The 17135-nt window shown below is 39.5% G+C and overlaps 2 protein-coding genes across 10 annotated transcripts in view; one reads left to right on the forward strand and one right to left on the reverse strand.

Annotated features, from left to right (window-relative positions):
* The window catches only part of LOC148412850 (unconventional myosin-VI-like), a 51114-nt gene extending 43028 nt beyond the window's left edge, over positions 1-8086 (forward strand). For all 3 annotated transcript variants that reach the window (XM_088433232.1, XM_088433231.1, XM_088433234.1), the window contains 4 exons: positions 1308-1411; positions 3361-3495; positions 4228-4446; positions 7489-8086. In XM_088433232.1, coding sequence (XP_088289358.1) covers positions 1308-1411; positions 3361-3495; positions 4228-4446; positions 7489-7688 — 658 coding nt within the window. In that variant the 3' untranslated portion in view covers positions 7689-8086. The remainder of the gene's footprint in view (positions 1-1307; positions 1412-3360; positions 3496-4227; positions 4447-7488) is intronic.
* Positions 8087-10084: 1998 nt separating this feature from the next.
* The window catches only part of impg1b (interphotoreceptor matrix proteoglycan 1b), a 29097-nt gene continuing 22046 nt past the window's right edge, over positions 10085-17135 (reverse strand). For 5 of the 7 annotated variants that reach the window (XM_088433700.1, XM_088433702.1, XM_088433701.1 and 2 more), the window contains 5 exons: positions 15883-16093; positions 14598-14783; positions 14335-14518; positions 12800-12883; positions 10085-10642 (listed from right to left, as the gene is read on the reverse strand). In XM_088433700.1, the coding sequence (XP_088289826.1) occupies positions 10559-10642; positions 12800-12883; positions 14335-14518; positions 14598-14783; positions 15883-16093 (749 nt within the window). In that variant the 3' untranslated portion in view covers positions 10085-10558. The remainder of the gene's footprint in view (positions 10643-12799; positions 12884-14334; positions 14519-14597; positions 14784-15882; positions 16094-17135) is intronic. The other 2 variants (XM_088433704.1, XM_088433705.1) reach the window with 2 other exon arrangements.

Below are 17135 nucleotides of genomic sequence, written 5' to 3' on the forward strand. Positions count from 1 at the left end.
TTCTCCAGAGAAAGATAAGATTCGATATTCTGGCAAATCCCTATTGGATAAATACTAGGGATGGGACTATATACATAATCCACATATTCCCACGAAAATGTATTCACAAGAATGGGGTGAGATTTTACAAACAGCCTTTCAGATTTGAAACAACTGCCTTTCTATAAACGTTCAATGAGACAAAGTGTCATCAAAACCACAAGATCTGTATTGTGGGCTCCTACAGCACATTTTTGCAAGCATCATTTGATAAAAAGTGATCAGTAGGAACAGGTCATCGGGATGTCATCATTTAAGTGTGCAAAGTGCTTTACGTCTATTAAACTGCCTTTGAAACGTAATCTGATTGCTATTGAGGGCACTCGAGTGCTGCTAGCTAATGGCTAATTTATACAAGATGATGCGCTAAACACTGCCTTTACAATAAAATGTCAGTGTAATTAAATAGTTTTACCGGCACTCGAATTTGGAGTTTGTATGGGACTTGAGGAACCGCATTGAGTTGTTTATATTGGGAGTCCGGACTCATTCAGGGAGCGACAATTGGGCAATAGAAAGACGAGTCAGTCAAGCCACAACTTGCAGTCGTGAACTACTTCAAAATAAAAGAATGCCAAGGCATTTGTGTCCATACATTACTTTGTACGGTAAAGTGTACTGTATTTTGAAATCGGCTGAATTTCTCACTATATTTGGTGGTGTGTTTTAATGTCATATAGAGCATTAGCAAAGAGTGCACCCCTCCCACCCCAAAAAAAGGAATAAAAAAAAAAATGATAGTGCTGGCAAGGGGTGAGAAATCTCATGGCATTCTCCTATAGTGAAATGTCACCGTACATTTGACCACATCCCTGATATGTAACATCATCAACCAGTTTGTATCTTGTACATAATCCATTGATAACTAAAAGAACTGGAATGCATGTGAATTTTCAGACAAAAGCACGACAAGTAGGAGAGCAATATCATTAATAGAAAGCAAGTGTCCTGTCACAATTGTATTACAATGCTATTACTTTCCCTCTTTTCATTTTTTGAGAGGGTCCAAAAACACAACAACCACTTAGGCTGGCTGAATAGATCCTAAATTATATTTTTAAGTTTCTGCTAAAATCTTTGCGGCGCTAGTCTTCGTGCTGCTTTTTAGGAATTCGCTCTAGCTCGTGAAAGGTGAAATATGTACTACGGTAGCAGCCTCACAGCATCCTCTCTACTTTGGCACAGAGTACATTTTGTGCACTGTCATTGTCTCCCTCTGTATGCGTCTCACACACACATACCCATCAGTACCTGGTCTTCACCCACAGGGGCCCTCAGGTGCAGGCGACCAAAGCCGCCGCTGGCGTGAAAAAATATGACCTCAGCAAGTGGAAGTATGCTGAACTGCGAGATGTCATCAACACTTCCTGTGGTGAGGAAACCTGGCTCAGTTGTTTGCGTGCAGCCTTTGCACTTATGTGGATTTTTCGCAGTCGTTTCTTTAAAGTAGGCGCTTGCCAAAAAAGCTGAGCCTGCAGCTGCACAGAGCATGCGGACACATGAGATCTTGTGCCCAAATGAAAAGACGGATCAGTGGAAGCTCCCACAGCTGCTGCTGCTCATTAGGTTGGCTTTTTTAAGAGGCACAAAAAGGAAATGGTCCCCATTATGGAGGATGACGGACCTCTGCCCTTCCAAATCATCCTCAGCTAACTTCTACTCAGTCAGCATGAAGATCAGAACATTTTCCGCTGGTTGCCTGGCTTATGTCTTTATGGCGGCCACTGTTAAGTCATGCAACACGGATACTTCCTGTGGGATGCCAAGGACATCTGGATAATCTGTGAAAGCCATTTCATGTAACGCTGCTGGCTACGTAAATCTGTTTTTGAAGGCTAATTAATTTGAGCCTAATTTTATCTCGTTTAAATTCTCAAGATTACTTCCTCCAAGGAGAATTTTTATGTTCAAATTTTTGAATCTGGTGGAATCTGTGACATTCAAAAACTTACTTTTCATTTCAGGTTGGATTGGATTGATGCATTCAACATTTAATGATACATAATACAGAATGGCGTGAAACTCCATTGCAGTAGAAGCTCCATTACATTTGCTGGTTCAGCAATTCTGTAATGACCACACAGAACTAAAATGTCACTCAGCGGACTGCAGAACTGTTAATTGTTAACAAATGTCATGTTTATGTTGATTTGTCCATCTGTTTGTTAGTTGGCAGACTCTTTTCTGGTTTATGGAGGATGACTAACCGGATTCAGGAGGGCACACAGTTTCATTGATGCAATCAAAAATGTAAAAAAAACTAAGAAAAACAAACAAGTTACAATTTATGTTTCTGTACCCTTACACAGGTACCCACCTATATTAAGCACTGTCTTTGCAAATGCACTTTAAAAATTAGCATATTTCTTCTACTGATCCATAAATGTAAAGGGTCATCACAACGCCAAAAGTTGTGGTGGCAACTTCAAGGAAAAATCAATCAGATTGGCATGAAGGCTAAACAAATATCTGTAACATTTTTTTTTTTTAAGTCCAGACATTCAATCTCAGATAACAGATTTTCTTTTCTTTTTTTTTCCAAGTGTTTGGATAAAGAAAGGTCTAATACAGTAATCAGTTACTTTACGTAAATTTGTACTGAAGTAATCGATTATCATTTGTAATAAAATACTTAAGTAATCAATTATTTTATACAGTACTTAAAAACTAAAGTATTCAATTATTTTCAGTAGGTATTCAATTATTTTAAGCCAGTAAATACAAAGGAATCATTTACTTCAGACTCTAAAGTACTTAAGTAGTACTTTACTTTAAACTACTAACTACTAACTTTACTTTAGGGACTAAAGTAACCATATACCTTTGGAGTTTAAGTACTACAGTAATTGATTGCTTGATCACTTTAGGAGATTAAGTACTGAAGTCATAATTATTTACACTAAATTAATTGATTTCTTTTAGAAGCTTAAGCGTTTAAGTAACTGTGACCTTTTACTTGAGGTACTAAAGTACCAAAATAAACAATTACTTTATGTACTAAAGTATTAGTAATCAATTACTTTGGCACTCATAACTAAAGTAAATTATTAACACTTAATTCATTTAGTAAAAGCCATTTTTAAACCCCCCTTTAGCCAAACGCTTAAAAAAACACTTGAAAAGATATAAATAGGTGCTTTGAATTGAACGTCTGGATAGTTAAAGGGAAAATGATGTCTTCAGGATTCAGTGAGTTTAAAGGAACTTGGCAGATGTGAATTTCGTAAGTGTAGATCAAAGTGGTAGCCTTTGCATTCATTTGTACCCAAGAAATTGTGCTGTTTCCACTTTTTTTTTTTTTATTTTTATTTTTTTGAGCAGACATTGACCTTTTGGCGGCCTGCAGAGAAGAGTTCCACCGGCGCCTCAAGGTCTATCATGCTTGGAAGTCCAAGAATAAGAAACGCAATGACGATGGAAGTGATCAGAGGGCTCCAAAATCTGTCACTGACTATGGTTAGTTCAGGAAATGATTCCGTCCGTCCTCATTCCAATGCATTTGCATACTTCATGAGCATGGTTTTGTTTTTTTTTTCCCCGCCCCTCACACCCATCCCTCACATTCATTGATTGGCAGGGATAAATGACCTGCCTGTAAATAAGCTGCCCGTGCTTGGCAAAATTCAATTAATCGACAAAATACGACAGCCAGAAAACGCAGCCGCCGCCTATGTGCTGAAAAATATTTATTCTAATTAACAAGTAACTGCCGGTCATGCTTTGTCAGGTTCAGCAGACGCTAATGTGACAGCTCACTGCTTTATGCCTCACACACGCGTGCACACGCACACACACATTGTTTCGATGAAGAAAGCATACTGCTGATCTGCATTTTGGCATTGTACACAACAAAAAATGTATTGGTGACGTTCAAAAGTAAGATGGACATTTTAGGCACTTTGGTGCTTGTTGCCCTCTAAAAATATAATAAAAAAAATAAAATAGTTGCAGTTATTTGTAAAAGATAAATCTGTGGTTCAATCAGTCTAAACTGGATTTGGTCAACTTTTAAAACTGAATTTTCCATTGAGGTCAATTGTATTTGGAACAATTGGTTCCAAAGACCAAATAAATTCTTGATATGTAAACATTTTCTAAAGGTGGACAAAAGTATTCGTGCAGAACCTTCCTTCATGGTAACTCAGTGTACTAAGTTCTCCAACAAGCCAAGCTCTGTGCTTTCTTCAGCACAACAGAACCCTGCCCCCACCATGATGTCCCAGCACCAAGAAGTGGCTATGAACCGGCAGCAGCGCTACTTCCGCATCCCTTTCATCCGGCCTGCCGACCAGTACAAGGACCCGCAGAATAAAAAGAAGGGTTGGTGGTACGCCCATTTTGATGGACCGTGGATCGCAAGACAGATGGAGCTGCACCCGGACAAGCGGCCCATTGTATTGGTGGCAGGTGAGTCAAGTGTAGCTTTACCATATTTTTCGTGCAGCTTAAAATACTTTTTTTTTCTCACTGAATGACAGGCCACATTGTCACATATGTGTGTGTGTATATATATATATATATATATATATATATATATATATATATATATACACATTCCTTGGTCTCAACAAGTGCTGGTTTTTTTTTTTCACTTTTTTTATATTTATATCTACATATGTATGTATGTCAAGTTGTCAAGCAATGAGCAACAAGTGATGATTAGACTAATAAGACTAGACTTGTTAGGGAGAGGAACCACTGCTAATGAATCATGGATCTTCACACCGGAACCTTCAATAGAAGAGTTTGACATAACCAAGGCTGATTTTGCCTTTGAACCGTGAGTTACTGTGGCGGCAGATTGCACAAATGATGAAGGAAGGGGCAAGACTTTCATTAGCTCTTCAAATGATAAAAATATACTATGTAACCAGCAGTGATGACGGTAACACATATTATTTCCGGTCAAGTAATCAGACTAAAGCTACTTTTTGATGTTTCTATTGGTTGCTTTAGAACATAGGTGTCAAAGTCAAGGCCCGGGGGCCAGATCCGGCCCGCCACCTCACTTTTTGTGGCCCTTGAAATGCTGATTTGACCTCAGGTTTCTGACTAAAATACCAAAATTGCAAGTTGTCTTGAACTTTTAAAAATTTGGGGGAAGAAAAACAAACATTACCTTATTCTCCAAATCTCTTTTGAATAGTTTTTGCCGGCTTCTGATAAAAAATCTTGGTAAATGTGTGATCAACCCACTTAAAATGTATTTGAATTCACAGTCATTCCGGCCCTCTGAAAGAAACTATCACTATAATGCGGCCCAAAATAAAAATGTGTTTGACACCACTGCTTTAGAACATGAGTAATGTAACAGTGTCACTTTGATTCCTGCTATAGGCACCAATTGTCTATAGCAAATTGTCTACATTTCACCCTCCTGATATGTTGTGTGTCAAACTGAGCGGTTTGAAAGTTAAAGTACATGTTGAATTTACGCAATGTTTAGGTATAAAGATTTGTAAGTCAAAATTGACCCAGGATGTTATTATTTTTTAGAAACAAAGGTAACACACGGGTATAATTTAAATATTGCCTTTCTTACTTTGGAAGCGTTTTTCCAATCAAAAATGTCATTTTTGACAGTTTTTAATAAATGCAAACACCTCTGGGACATATTGACCCAAACACATTATTTCTGTCATTAAGAAATAAACATAAAACAAAACATCATTTTTTGATTATATACATGTTGAACACATTTTGACTAAATACGCCCTGAGTCAAACATAACAGAAGAGGCAAATTAAAAAAATCTCACTCAGTGCAATGTAAAACTGATGAATAATAAAAGAAATACAGAAAAAACACCTTATTCCTAACACTGTAGAAGTAACTATATTTTAACACCTAATAAGGGGAGGTCTGATAAACATAGTGAAATTCATTATAAGGGTTATCGATATTAATATTTACATTTGAGTGACAACAAAACACAAAAAAGATAGTCACCACTTTTTTGAATTAAAAATGTTAAGGTTTGATGCGGTCAACAGTGTTAAGTGGAAAGTCAATCAACAGCTGGTAAATCTGTCACCTGTGTCAACCAAGTAGTCAAAGCTCTTATGGAGTTGCATCATCCAACAAGACTAAAAACTTTGACATCGTGAATGACTCTGCATCACAAAATCAGTAGTGAAAAATACTAACCCTGCACACATTATGTAAGAGAACCTCACCAAATAAAGCAGTAATAATTTGAAAATATAGCAAGTATTACGGTATAGTCGAAAGAATCCTTCATTACCTTGCTGTTGTCGTAGACATACTGATGATATCCACATGGATCAACATGAAGCTGAGGGTCTTCTTTAGCTAATTCCGTGATCAAACTAGAAAGTGGGTACTCCCAATGTGCTCCGTGATTTTTCTCCAGGCTCCTCCGTGGCATTGTCATAGTAACCACTTAGTCTTGGTTGCCACTGACTGGCTCCAACATCCTGATAGGCTCCAACATGTTGGTTTTGACCGAGTCTTCTTATCGGCTCCTGTGTGTTAAAATGGTCCTCTTCCTCAATTTCCGGAATGTTGCCAGGCATTGATTACAGAGAGCGGACTGCTTTTTGGCTACTATAACATCAGCTCTCATAATCACATCTTTGATGCCTCAATCTGTATTCATACCTATTTTAATTCCAACTATGGCTGATAGCTTGCTAGAAGTGGCATGTATGTGTTAAAAACCCACACAGGATGAGAACATGAATTTTAACAGACCCTTTGAAACGTTGGCTCCGTGACCTTTTCAAGAGTGGTGTTAATCAAAGCAGTTGCTGGCACGCCTGAAACCAATTGTCAATCTGGCCCCACTCCCATGCACCGATTGGTTGGTTGAATTTGTGACTCGGCCTGCCAAACGGGGGGGCATCTCAAACCAGTAGAGTTAACAGATCAACACTCACTCCAAAGACAAAATTTGACAGTCGAGAGATATCGTGGGCCATAACTTTAATTTCAGGGCTGCAACCAACCACTATTTTCATAAGAGAATCATCTTCGATTAATCAATGAATCAGATAAAAAAAACAACATGCTACATGGCCATTATTTAAAATGACATGACTTAATTATGATTCAGTCATGTCTCAACGTATCTGTCATGTGACATTTTCAAGTTGAAATGTTACTGGAGTGTTAATGGACCCTGAAAAATTATTTAGTCATCAAATTCATTCTAGACATTTTTTTTAACGGTTTACTGCTAAAATGGCTAAATAACTATACTCTCCCTTTTTAAAAGACAACTAATTAGAACATATTGTAAAAATGTAAACCACGCATTCGGCTTCTTTTGCAAAATCTCCATTTCACAATTTAGCTCATTCTCAAATCTTGAATGCGTCAAACGACGTATTGATCCATTGAATTTGATTTATTGCTCTGCCACAATTCACACTTTAACCTCTTGGGGCAATGGCACATTTCTCCGTGTGAAATAATCTCCCGCTTCAGGGAAGGATGACATGGAGATGTGCGAGCTGAGTCTGGAGGAGACAGGCCTGACCAGGAAGCGGGGTGCGGAGATCCTGCCCAGGCAGTTTGAGGAAATCTGGGAGCGCTGCGACGGAATCCATTACCTGAAGAAAGCCATCGAGAACAAGCAGGCGCGGCCCACGTACGCCACCGCCATGCTGCAGAATCTCCTCAAGTGAACGTGAAGATATTGAAGGCAAGCGGGACGTGACAGATGATGCAATCTACCCAGTTTCCTTTCATGCTGTGTCGTTTGTAGATGTTGTGTTGAAGAGGCCTTAAAATTGCCCCCTCACCAAAAAGTCCAACCTGAGACCTTAATGAGCGGCGCATTAATTGCCGTTTTAATCTTGAGTGTACACGTTTTATGTTGTTTCTCCAAGCTTAAAAGAGCGTTTGCCACCTTCATCGTTTCAGCTCCGTCTTGAATCTTTTTTGTATTGATGCCCGTTTGATATGCGGGAAGACCTTTCCCTTTTCACGTTTGCAGTGTGTTTGTTGGCTTCACAAAACGCTCACACCATCTTTTATCTTTGCGTTTGTATTTGCACTGCAGAGAATAAAACATATTACCCTATATTCTTCACTGTACGTTTTATTCTTCATCCTGTAGCGCCTGAGCTCATTAAAGTCAAAGTGTGAAGAATCGTGAGGAGCGCAGCAGTTAGGCGCAACTAAGTCCTAACTGGACTTGACGTCCTAATGGGCATTGCGGCAAACGAGATTAACGTACAGATAATTTTAAACGAAGGCAAATGTGCGGCTGATGTTCATCCGAGGCTCGCACGCACACAAGGTGATCAGCGGCGTTAAAGCAGATTAAAGGTTCACTGCAGGCATTTGTTTTTCAACTTGCGCTTCACTCTGCATGGAGAAGATAAACGCGGTAAATTGTCTCATCAAAACAATAATTTGTCTCAATTAAGGTATTTCCAAATGTGTGCTGTCTGGCATTTATCAAAGGGGAATTGTTGCTTTACTGCAGTTGTATGAGGGTAAGCATCTGGAAATGGGAGAATAAAATCATCATAGAAAAAATGTTGATTTGATGTGATTTGTTTGTTTCATGCAAGGTTGCTGTTAACAGAAATATATTTTTTCCTGTGTGAAAAAAAGGAGTCAATTATATAACATAGTATGAATTATACAAATCGATTGTCGTATTTATTTTGAAAACTGTGGCTCAGTGACACTGGTTCGCATGTTCGCCTGAGAGTTCGAGGACCCGAGTTCTAATCCGTCTCTCTCCAACCTTCCTGTGTGGAGTTTGCATGTTCTCCCCAAGCCGGCATGGGTTCTCACCGGTCACGCCGGCTTCCTCCCACACTCCATAAACATCCATGTTGTATTGGACACACTAAAGTGTCCCTCGGTGTGATTGGGTGCATCATTGATTGTTCGTCTCTGTGTGTTCTGCAAAAGGCTGGCAACCAGTTCAGGGTGCGTGCTGGGATAGGCACCAGCAAGCCAGGAACCCTTGTGAGGATAAGCCACTCGATGTGTTGGACGGATTTCAAAAATTATAATTAGTGCTATTAAGAGATGAAAAAGATTGTGATTAAGATCTTCTTTTATTTCATCAATTTAATGAATCACATTTTAATATCTTCTAATAATTTTTTGCTTCTAATAATCAACCAGTTTTTATTTTTTAGGATACTTAGTGGTATTGTGATCAAATTTGAATTACAACATAAAAGTGGCCTCAGTCATTTACAGTATTTTCTTTTTCAAGATTGCAGTTGGAACAATTTTACCCTCAGCTATATTTGAGAACTAGTCTCAAATACAGCAGTGCTGGCTGTAACTTAGTTTCAACCATGAGGAAGAACGGTGCAGTTTTATTTTTGTCAGTTGCCAAATTATTATTGATTAGCATGACTATAAAACATCTTCTATCCTGTCGCAGAAATGCTAAAACGTGGGGCGTTCTTGAGTTTAGTTTAGTAAAGAGCTTTGCTCAGGCTAACTACATTTGTGTCTTTTTTGCTATCATTAGCTGTGGCTGCAATCATGGCTGGATGCATTGCATTTGTGTGGTAGGCGAAAGTTGAATCGCTCTCCATCCTGAAAGAAAGCATATCACACTGACTTTAACAAAGATGCCTTTGAGTTGTTTTTGTTGTTGTTTTTTTGTTGTTTTTTTTTAAGTTAAACCTACCAATCATCTGATAGATGCTTGCATGGTCATCCATTTCAATGACTTTGTTCTGCTCTCCCACCCACAACAGTAGGCTATCGGGTTATGCCAAACACAACGAAAGCCAATGAGTGTCCACTTAAGGGTGTGATTGCCTAATGTTTTCCAACCTCTACAACTCAAGCACAGAAAGCCTATCCCAATCCTCCATGAATAGTGGTGGTCAACTGTGGAGTAAATAAGTTGTTTCAATACATTGCTTCATCTTCTGATCGTATACTAATTGTCGCCAGCTTTTTTGCTGGAAAAAATAAGGAGGAGGAAAACAGGAATAACAGGAAAAATAAGAGGCATTTGTTTCAGTGCAGCCAACCATCAGTTGAGATGAAGCTATTGTGCCCTTTCAGCAGCCTAAAAATAAGAACTCAATGCAAAAACATGTTATTGTTTATTTTAATAGTAAAATGAGTACAAAAAATCAATGATCAAACAGATAAGCTTTGAAGAACTTTTAGTCTACACCTAAGTCTTTTCTTTTTTCAGATATTGGCTAATACATTCATTCTCTTACTTTTGTGGTGCGACAGTGGCAAATTAAAAGAATGTCGAACGTGAGATACTGCCAATTGTCACTTTGTAAATAATAAATACCTCATTGTGAGGAAAGAACCGCCATAAAGGCAATTTTTCTACCATTCATTATGTATAATAAATATTTGACATCAATCGTCACATATTGAAATATCCATAGCGCTCCGTCTAGCAAGACACATTCATCACTATGAACAATTCATGACCTAACACTCTACGAGGGCTTAAGGGGGCGTGGCATCAAAGATACAGTCAAGCACGGATCCTTCGCTCGGTTTGTTGCCGTGGCAACTGGGGCCATGGGACGCCGCCGCGCCATCACACCACGGTGGCCTCACCGCCTTCGCTGTCTGATGTCCACAGAAGAAAACACGCTCTGTATTCATTTGGCAGTCGCCACGTCTGAGAGGAACAAGAAGAGACGCAATAGATAAAGAGAGGTCCTCGCATTCCTGTGAAAATGTCATCGTTTTAAAATTGTTCCCACATTCATTCTGATTAACCACAGACAAGGTTCCACAGTTCTCTTGGGACTTTTCTGACATTTCCATTTCCAAAAGCCACATAGTCCACAGAGATATTCCAAAGCATCCGCGGCATCTCATTTTTAAACGGTGTGAGTCAGCAGAAAGGTACAAAGAAGTTCCAAGGTATTAGATAGGCTGTGGAACACTGTGATGTCACTGAGAACTGGACCTCTCCACAAAATTGATTAAAAAAGGGGAAAAGGAAACTCGTCAGGGGCCGCGAGGAGGCCTACAGCAGCGTTGAAAGAGCTGCAGAAAGAGATGTATTGGCCATCTCCTGATAAGAATCTCTCATTTTTCACGTGTCAGGTGTTCTTGGACATTTTTGTGGGTTTTTAACTCACAAGAAAACTGGACAGGGAGGCTGCAAACAGGCTTACAACATTAAATAAGTCAAAGAAAGTGTCTAATAATAATGAATCTAAACACTGCATTGCGATTAAGTTTGCACATGTTAAGCTACAAAATCCAACAGTGCTATTCATCTTGATCGTGGTCATTTTGCCATTTCCTGTCAACCGATAGGGAGTGCCTCAGGGCTCAAGTAGCAAGAGGGTTCAGGGCTCAGTAAGATGAGTCATGGCTCACCTGTTTTCTGAAATGCACAGAAATTTCATCCTCTGAAAATGTACAGCCAAAAATGCTAACAATTAAATCTGAAACAAAACATCCAAAAACCAATCTTGTGATCATGCAAAACATAGTGTCTTTCTGAATTTCACAAAAGCATGCAGAAGGAAAGGGGCTCCACTTGGTTGACAATTTGTGTGATGCATTTCAGTGGATCAAGAAAAGACCACCGCTAAGGCTTAAAAAAAGACCTACTAAGGAAAACAAACAACATTGTCGTCACATGCAAACAATGTCTTGTAAGGGCCTGGTTCAAACTAAATGTGCCAAATAATACATAGATGACAATACAACAGTCGTAGTTTTATTTTGAAGTTGGCCTTTGTATGAGCAGAGTGGCTTGTTTAAGTCTTTGACTCAGTTTTTATTGTAGTTGCATTCAGAGCAACCAAATTAACACATCATGATAAAGAAAAAATAAAATCAGTCATCTTCGCCGATTACGGACCCGAAGAAACCACTAATCAACTACACTGTCATTGTATGATACGGCAAAAGTCTCCCGTAAAGATGCATTGCAGTGCATATGGTGCATTCAAATGCAGTTGGACAGTTTAGACTCAAGACAGGAAAATGGTTACTTAAAGCGATAAATGTGACTCACAGCAAATGTCTAATTAATGTGGACTCCCTATCTTCTATAAGGAACTGACATTCGGTATACCAAGAAGAATGAAGATGATATTTTGTCTATTTACAAAAAATGGTCTCGTCACTTATATTTAAAATACCTAATCAAATACTGGTAACTAGGCATCTGTTTTCCAATCCAGTGGTTAGTTTGTCAATAAATCAAAAAAAAAAAAAAAATCTGATTTGTTAACAAGAATAATATTTAGTGCCATAACATGGAGCTTTACTTCATGTTTATCGCAGAATTATGCCTGTGATGTCACAGTTCATTCCTGAAACCATTTGCTGCTGGAACGCTTGGTGCAACAAAAGTATACACGGTATGTTTTTTTTTTTCAATGTTTCGTTTTTTCAGCCAAGCGTCCCCCTTTTTTGGTTTTCGTTTTCAGTCAAACATTTTCATGTCTCTGCATCCCTACTACATTTTAGAGGCCCAGTTTACAGACACTGTAAATCTAATGCTGTAGATGACCTAAAAAAATAATCTATAACAACAGCAAAACATTGGAAGCACATTTATTGTTTCCTTTTTTTTTTTTTTTAATGGCACAAACCAGCACAAACGCAAAAGTGGGAGGCCATCGTTACGCAAGTGTCAGAGATATACAATATTTCATGCAAATGTAATGGAATATTTATGGACACACTTGAAGATAAAGGGCATATTTAACCTGAAGGGAGCAAAGCATAGTTTAATCATGAATCCATCTTGTTCCCACTCTTACTCTTCTATTCCCGGATGTCATTTGACACTGTGTGGTTTTCTCACCTCATTGTGCGGGATGCACTGATGGAAGTCCACCAACTCTGATACTAACTTTTCGGATCTTGTGGTGTAGAGTTGTCTGGGGATCTGTGGGTAAGAAACACAGGAAGTGGACACCCACTGTTTACAACATGCATTAATTTCGCATGCCAGCAGAGGCGCCTGGAGAGTGCGTAAGCAGATGGAGTAACTGAAAAGTGACGAGCGCTACAGTACGAGAGGCATTTTGACCTACAGCTATAACTACACAGCAGATGTCCTCTTCAGAGGGTTTTGCCCAGCAGATTTGAAAATTTTGCGACACTGTTTGTAGGGGAGATTTTGTGTCTTCAGAGTACACATACTTGACAAATGCATTGTAAATCCTTCTTTCAAAATATTTACCCAAATTTTACCTTAAGTCCGGGTACATTGTCAAGTTTATCATTCAAATTGTTATATACTATAAGCATTGGCATCCACATTACCCAAAAGCACAGAGCAAAATTTATTCAAACTACACAACCGTTTTTACAGATGCAGCAATGTATTTTGTAATACGTAGTTCCGCCAATTCATCATCCTGTTATCAGACTTTTATGGACATTTATGTGCCAGGCAAAAATAATTGCCCTTTTTGAAAAAAAGATTGGCACCTAGAACTTATGCCCACCAGAAAGTGGAATGCCAACTGCATTTAGGTATTAAGTATGCATTGGAATGAAAGAAAATGACTGGTGCCTTTTAGTGATCAAAGTTCATTATTATTGCTTTATCTCTGACTTGGGGCTTTCAAAAGTGAACCACTATCATGCATGACTTCCTACAAAATGGCCCTCCTCCAAACTAAACAACACAGACATGCATAATTCATCATAACAAGTGTGTGACCGTTATCACAGCAGCGTACTTACTTAATTTAATCACACGTTTGTTACTTGTGTCGGGGGAGAAGTCATGGCGCATTGAAGGAAAAAATGGCAGCTCAAATAACAATCTAAGCCCTGGATGGGATATTTTTTTTAACCCATTCATTTCCTTCCTTATCTATAATGTAAAACTATAACGGCTGGTGAGTTAATCTCATATGAGAACTACTGATGCACCCAGAGATAGCTCAAGATCTTACTTCGGGAACCCATAGACTAGGATTTATGATTGTGTCCAGCAACATGATCAGAAAATGCAGACGCAAAGTAATGTAAACAAATGTTGCGATGCAATCAACTAAGTGTGTTTTAATAGCAACTTTTATCAGTTACCCTCACGGCTTTCTAAAATGGGCTACTGTCAAGCCTTTTCACTTACTGCGAGACATCAGCACTCAGGTTAGCATTTCAGCGATTAGCGCCATTTACCACGTCAGCAAAGCGACCTCAGCATTTGTTCTACGGTGTCACCCTGGAATGGATTTTTTTTTCTTTTTTTCTACGAGGAAAATGCGGACCAGTTGGAAGTTAGAGGTTCTGATGTCGCAGAATGTGTTAGAGCAGCGAGTTGGCTACTTGAGCGGTTAGTGGTTGTTAGTTCAAATGCTCGTTCCGCTCAGAACTCTGTACCTCAATACTGAGATGTATGTTTTCAACCGAGGCATAGACTTCCTGCTCAGATCGGTGCGAGTGGGACGAGGCTGAACTGGAGGGACACGGCAGTGTGGACACCTGACTTAAGATGCCATCGTCATTCTCAAATACTGGGTTCACCCTCAAAGTATTTTCAAAGGCATAGGGAGCAAGGCTATGCCTGGTAGGGCATGGAAAGATATTTTTATAAAGTCTCACATCACAAAAATAGCAAGAACGCTGGAGCGCTTCCAACTTACACCAAAGTCACCGCCTTCCTCGTCGCCGCGCATTTCTTGTTAATAAAAACCAGAATGCCGATGATGGCGCAAACGAGGCAGAGGCTCCCCACAAGGCAGGTTATAATTAGCGACGGGTCGAGCGGTATCGACACCAGCTCACTGCAGCGCTCCCCGTGGTAGTGCCAGTATTTGCCTACAGGGCATCTGGAACATGGAAATTATTTAGGTTAGCTAGGGCACATATAAAATGTACCACTTCATGTATATTTTGACATCCTCTTAGTGGATATGCTAACCTACTGCTATGCTTTATCACAAGAGATGCTGAAGCATTCTTGATTCACTGAAATACTGTTTTTTAGTTTATTTTTAGTTGTCATACTCGTGAATGTACAACTCTAATTGCAAACTGTCATGATAGGGTATGAAAGGGGCACCCCTAAAAGGCTTAGTCTTTCACAAGCAAAAATGGGGCAAGGATCGCCTCTTTGTGAGTAAAAAATGATCCAACAGTGTAGGAACAATATTTCTCAACGTTTAATTGTGAGGAATTTAGAGATTCCACCATTCCATCAAAAGATTCAGAGAATGTGGATAACTTTCTACATATAAGCGCCAAGGTCAAAAATCAACATTGAATGACCCGACCTTTGATCCCTCCGGCAGCACTGCAATGAAAGCAGACACTGCCTGCCAGTGACCCTAGTAAGAATAAGTAGCTATCAAAAATGGATGGATGGATGGATGGATGGATGGATGGAATCTCCAGATAGTGTGTCTAAAAGACATAGTGAAAAAAGAAGAAAAAGAAGCTTGTGCTGAAAGCGATGGGGCACGGATTCAGACTCCTCCCTGATTAAAGTGTTTTACCGATAAATCAGCTTCAGCAGTTTAGAAAACAATTATCAGTTTGCTTTTTCTTTGGCTGCCTTGCAACATTTATACAAAGAAGATGGATGCAGGACCCAGACTACCCATCACATAACTACTTTGTCTTTCTAAGTTCTCTTCCAAAGCACAGTGAAAAGTGTTTTAAGCTATAGATCTCTTCTTCCATCCATGAAAGAATAAATCAATCATCTTGTCATTGTCGTCGTGTTAGCTATAGGTTAACAAGTCTAATAAGCAATCCCAGTCAGTCACGGACAATACTATAAATGTGGTATTTTCTTAATGATAGAAAGTGCATTTACATTTATTCAAGCAGAAGAGATTTGCTGATAGTATTGAGTTGTTGTGTCCATTGTTATCCGTGAAACACATTTGCTGCAATTGCTTTTTTTTTTTTCCTCGAGTACTGTACCTGCATGTGGCTCCATGGCCAGGAATAATTTCACACAAGCCTCCATTGAGGCAGTAGTCTGGCTGCAGGTCACATGCGCTCTGACACGGAAGGCCATCCACAGCGCTGTAGCCCGGATCGCACAGACACTCTGCCTCGTTGTTCCAACTGTTCTCCACACAGCGTGAAAATTCATTACAGGCCAGGAACTTGCATGGGTCCGCCTCGTCAGCTGCGGGAAAAAGCAGCAGAGCAGCATTAACATGAGAGTGGCGTGCACAGTCAGCCAGCTAGCCAACCGCCATCTTCGGGTTCAGAGGAGAATTGAAAGGGCGCGTTGATCGATGAGCGGCGAAGCGACGACTTTTAATAAGATATACAATCAAGAGGCGGTGCGTGCAAACAAGATGCATCACGTCTATGCTGCAGTGAGACGAAGAAGGACCGACTGGGGACTTTGACCTTGTGGCATGAATAAGCATACCACTTGAGTCCAGAACTCACTCAACTTCATTAGAGAGGCACGAGTCAAGCTCCATAAATTTTGCATTATTATTCAAGACGGCGTCAGATGTGAAGTCAATACAAGAACGTAAGATGTTAGCTCAAACACCAAAGACCCGTTTGGTAACACATCTGCCTCTCATTTGTGAAGTTTCGAGTCCAATCTTGGCTCAGGCCTTCCTCCGTTTTTTCTCGTTATTCCAGCTTCCTTCCACAGTCCGAAATGTGCATGGCAGGTTTCATAGATGCAAAATATTTTGCCATCCTGTAAATTGATGTTGACCAGCCCAGGGTGTATCTCACCTCTCACCTTCAACAGTCAGATGGGATAAGATCCAGCTTACCCGTGACCCTTATGAGGACAAGCGCTATGGAATATTAATGGATGGAGATTATGTGAACATTACAGTGTCATGGCTTGGCCAAGCATATGCGCATGTTAAGCTGAGAGTTATCCTAATTAGAAAACCTAACACAAGGCTTGCAATAATTTAGCAAAGCAATGGATTTATTTGCACAGCAACTTTCAAACTTTGTGAATTAATCTTTTTTCCAGTGTCCCTGAAGCAGGTGTTTTATTAAGCAAAAACATGACGATATAATGAATTCACTTTTTTTTTCCTAATTTGACATTGTGTATTGCAGCAAACTATTTTCTTGGCCGTTAACCTTCAAGGCCACTCCTGGTTGACGTACGCCAAAACGGATGTTAATTCATCGCCGGTTCAAATTGTGTTTAGTAAGTAAAATTTTCTTTTTCAACACCTGCT

Source organism: Hippichthys cyanospilos, chromosome 14 (assembly GCF_059441005.1).
Source record: "Hippichthys cyanospilos isolate Australia breed blue-spotted pipefish chromosome 14, RoL_Hcya_1.0, whole genome shotgun sequence".
Taxonomy (NCBI): Eukaryota; Metazoa; Chordata; class Actinopteri; order Syngnathiformes; family Syngnathidae; genus Hippichthys; species Hippichthys cyanospilos.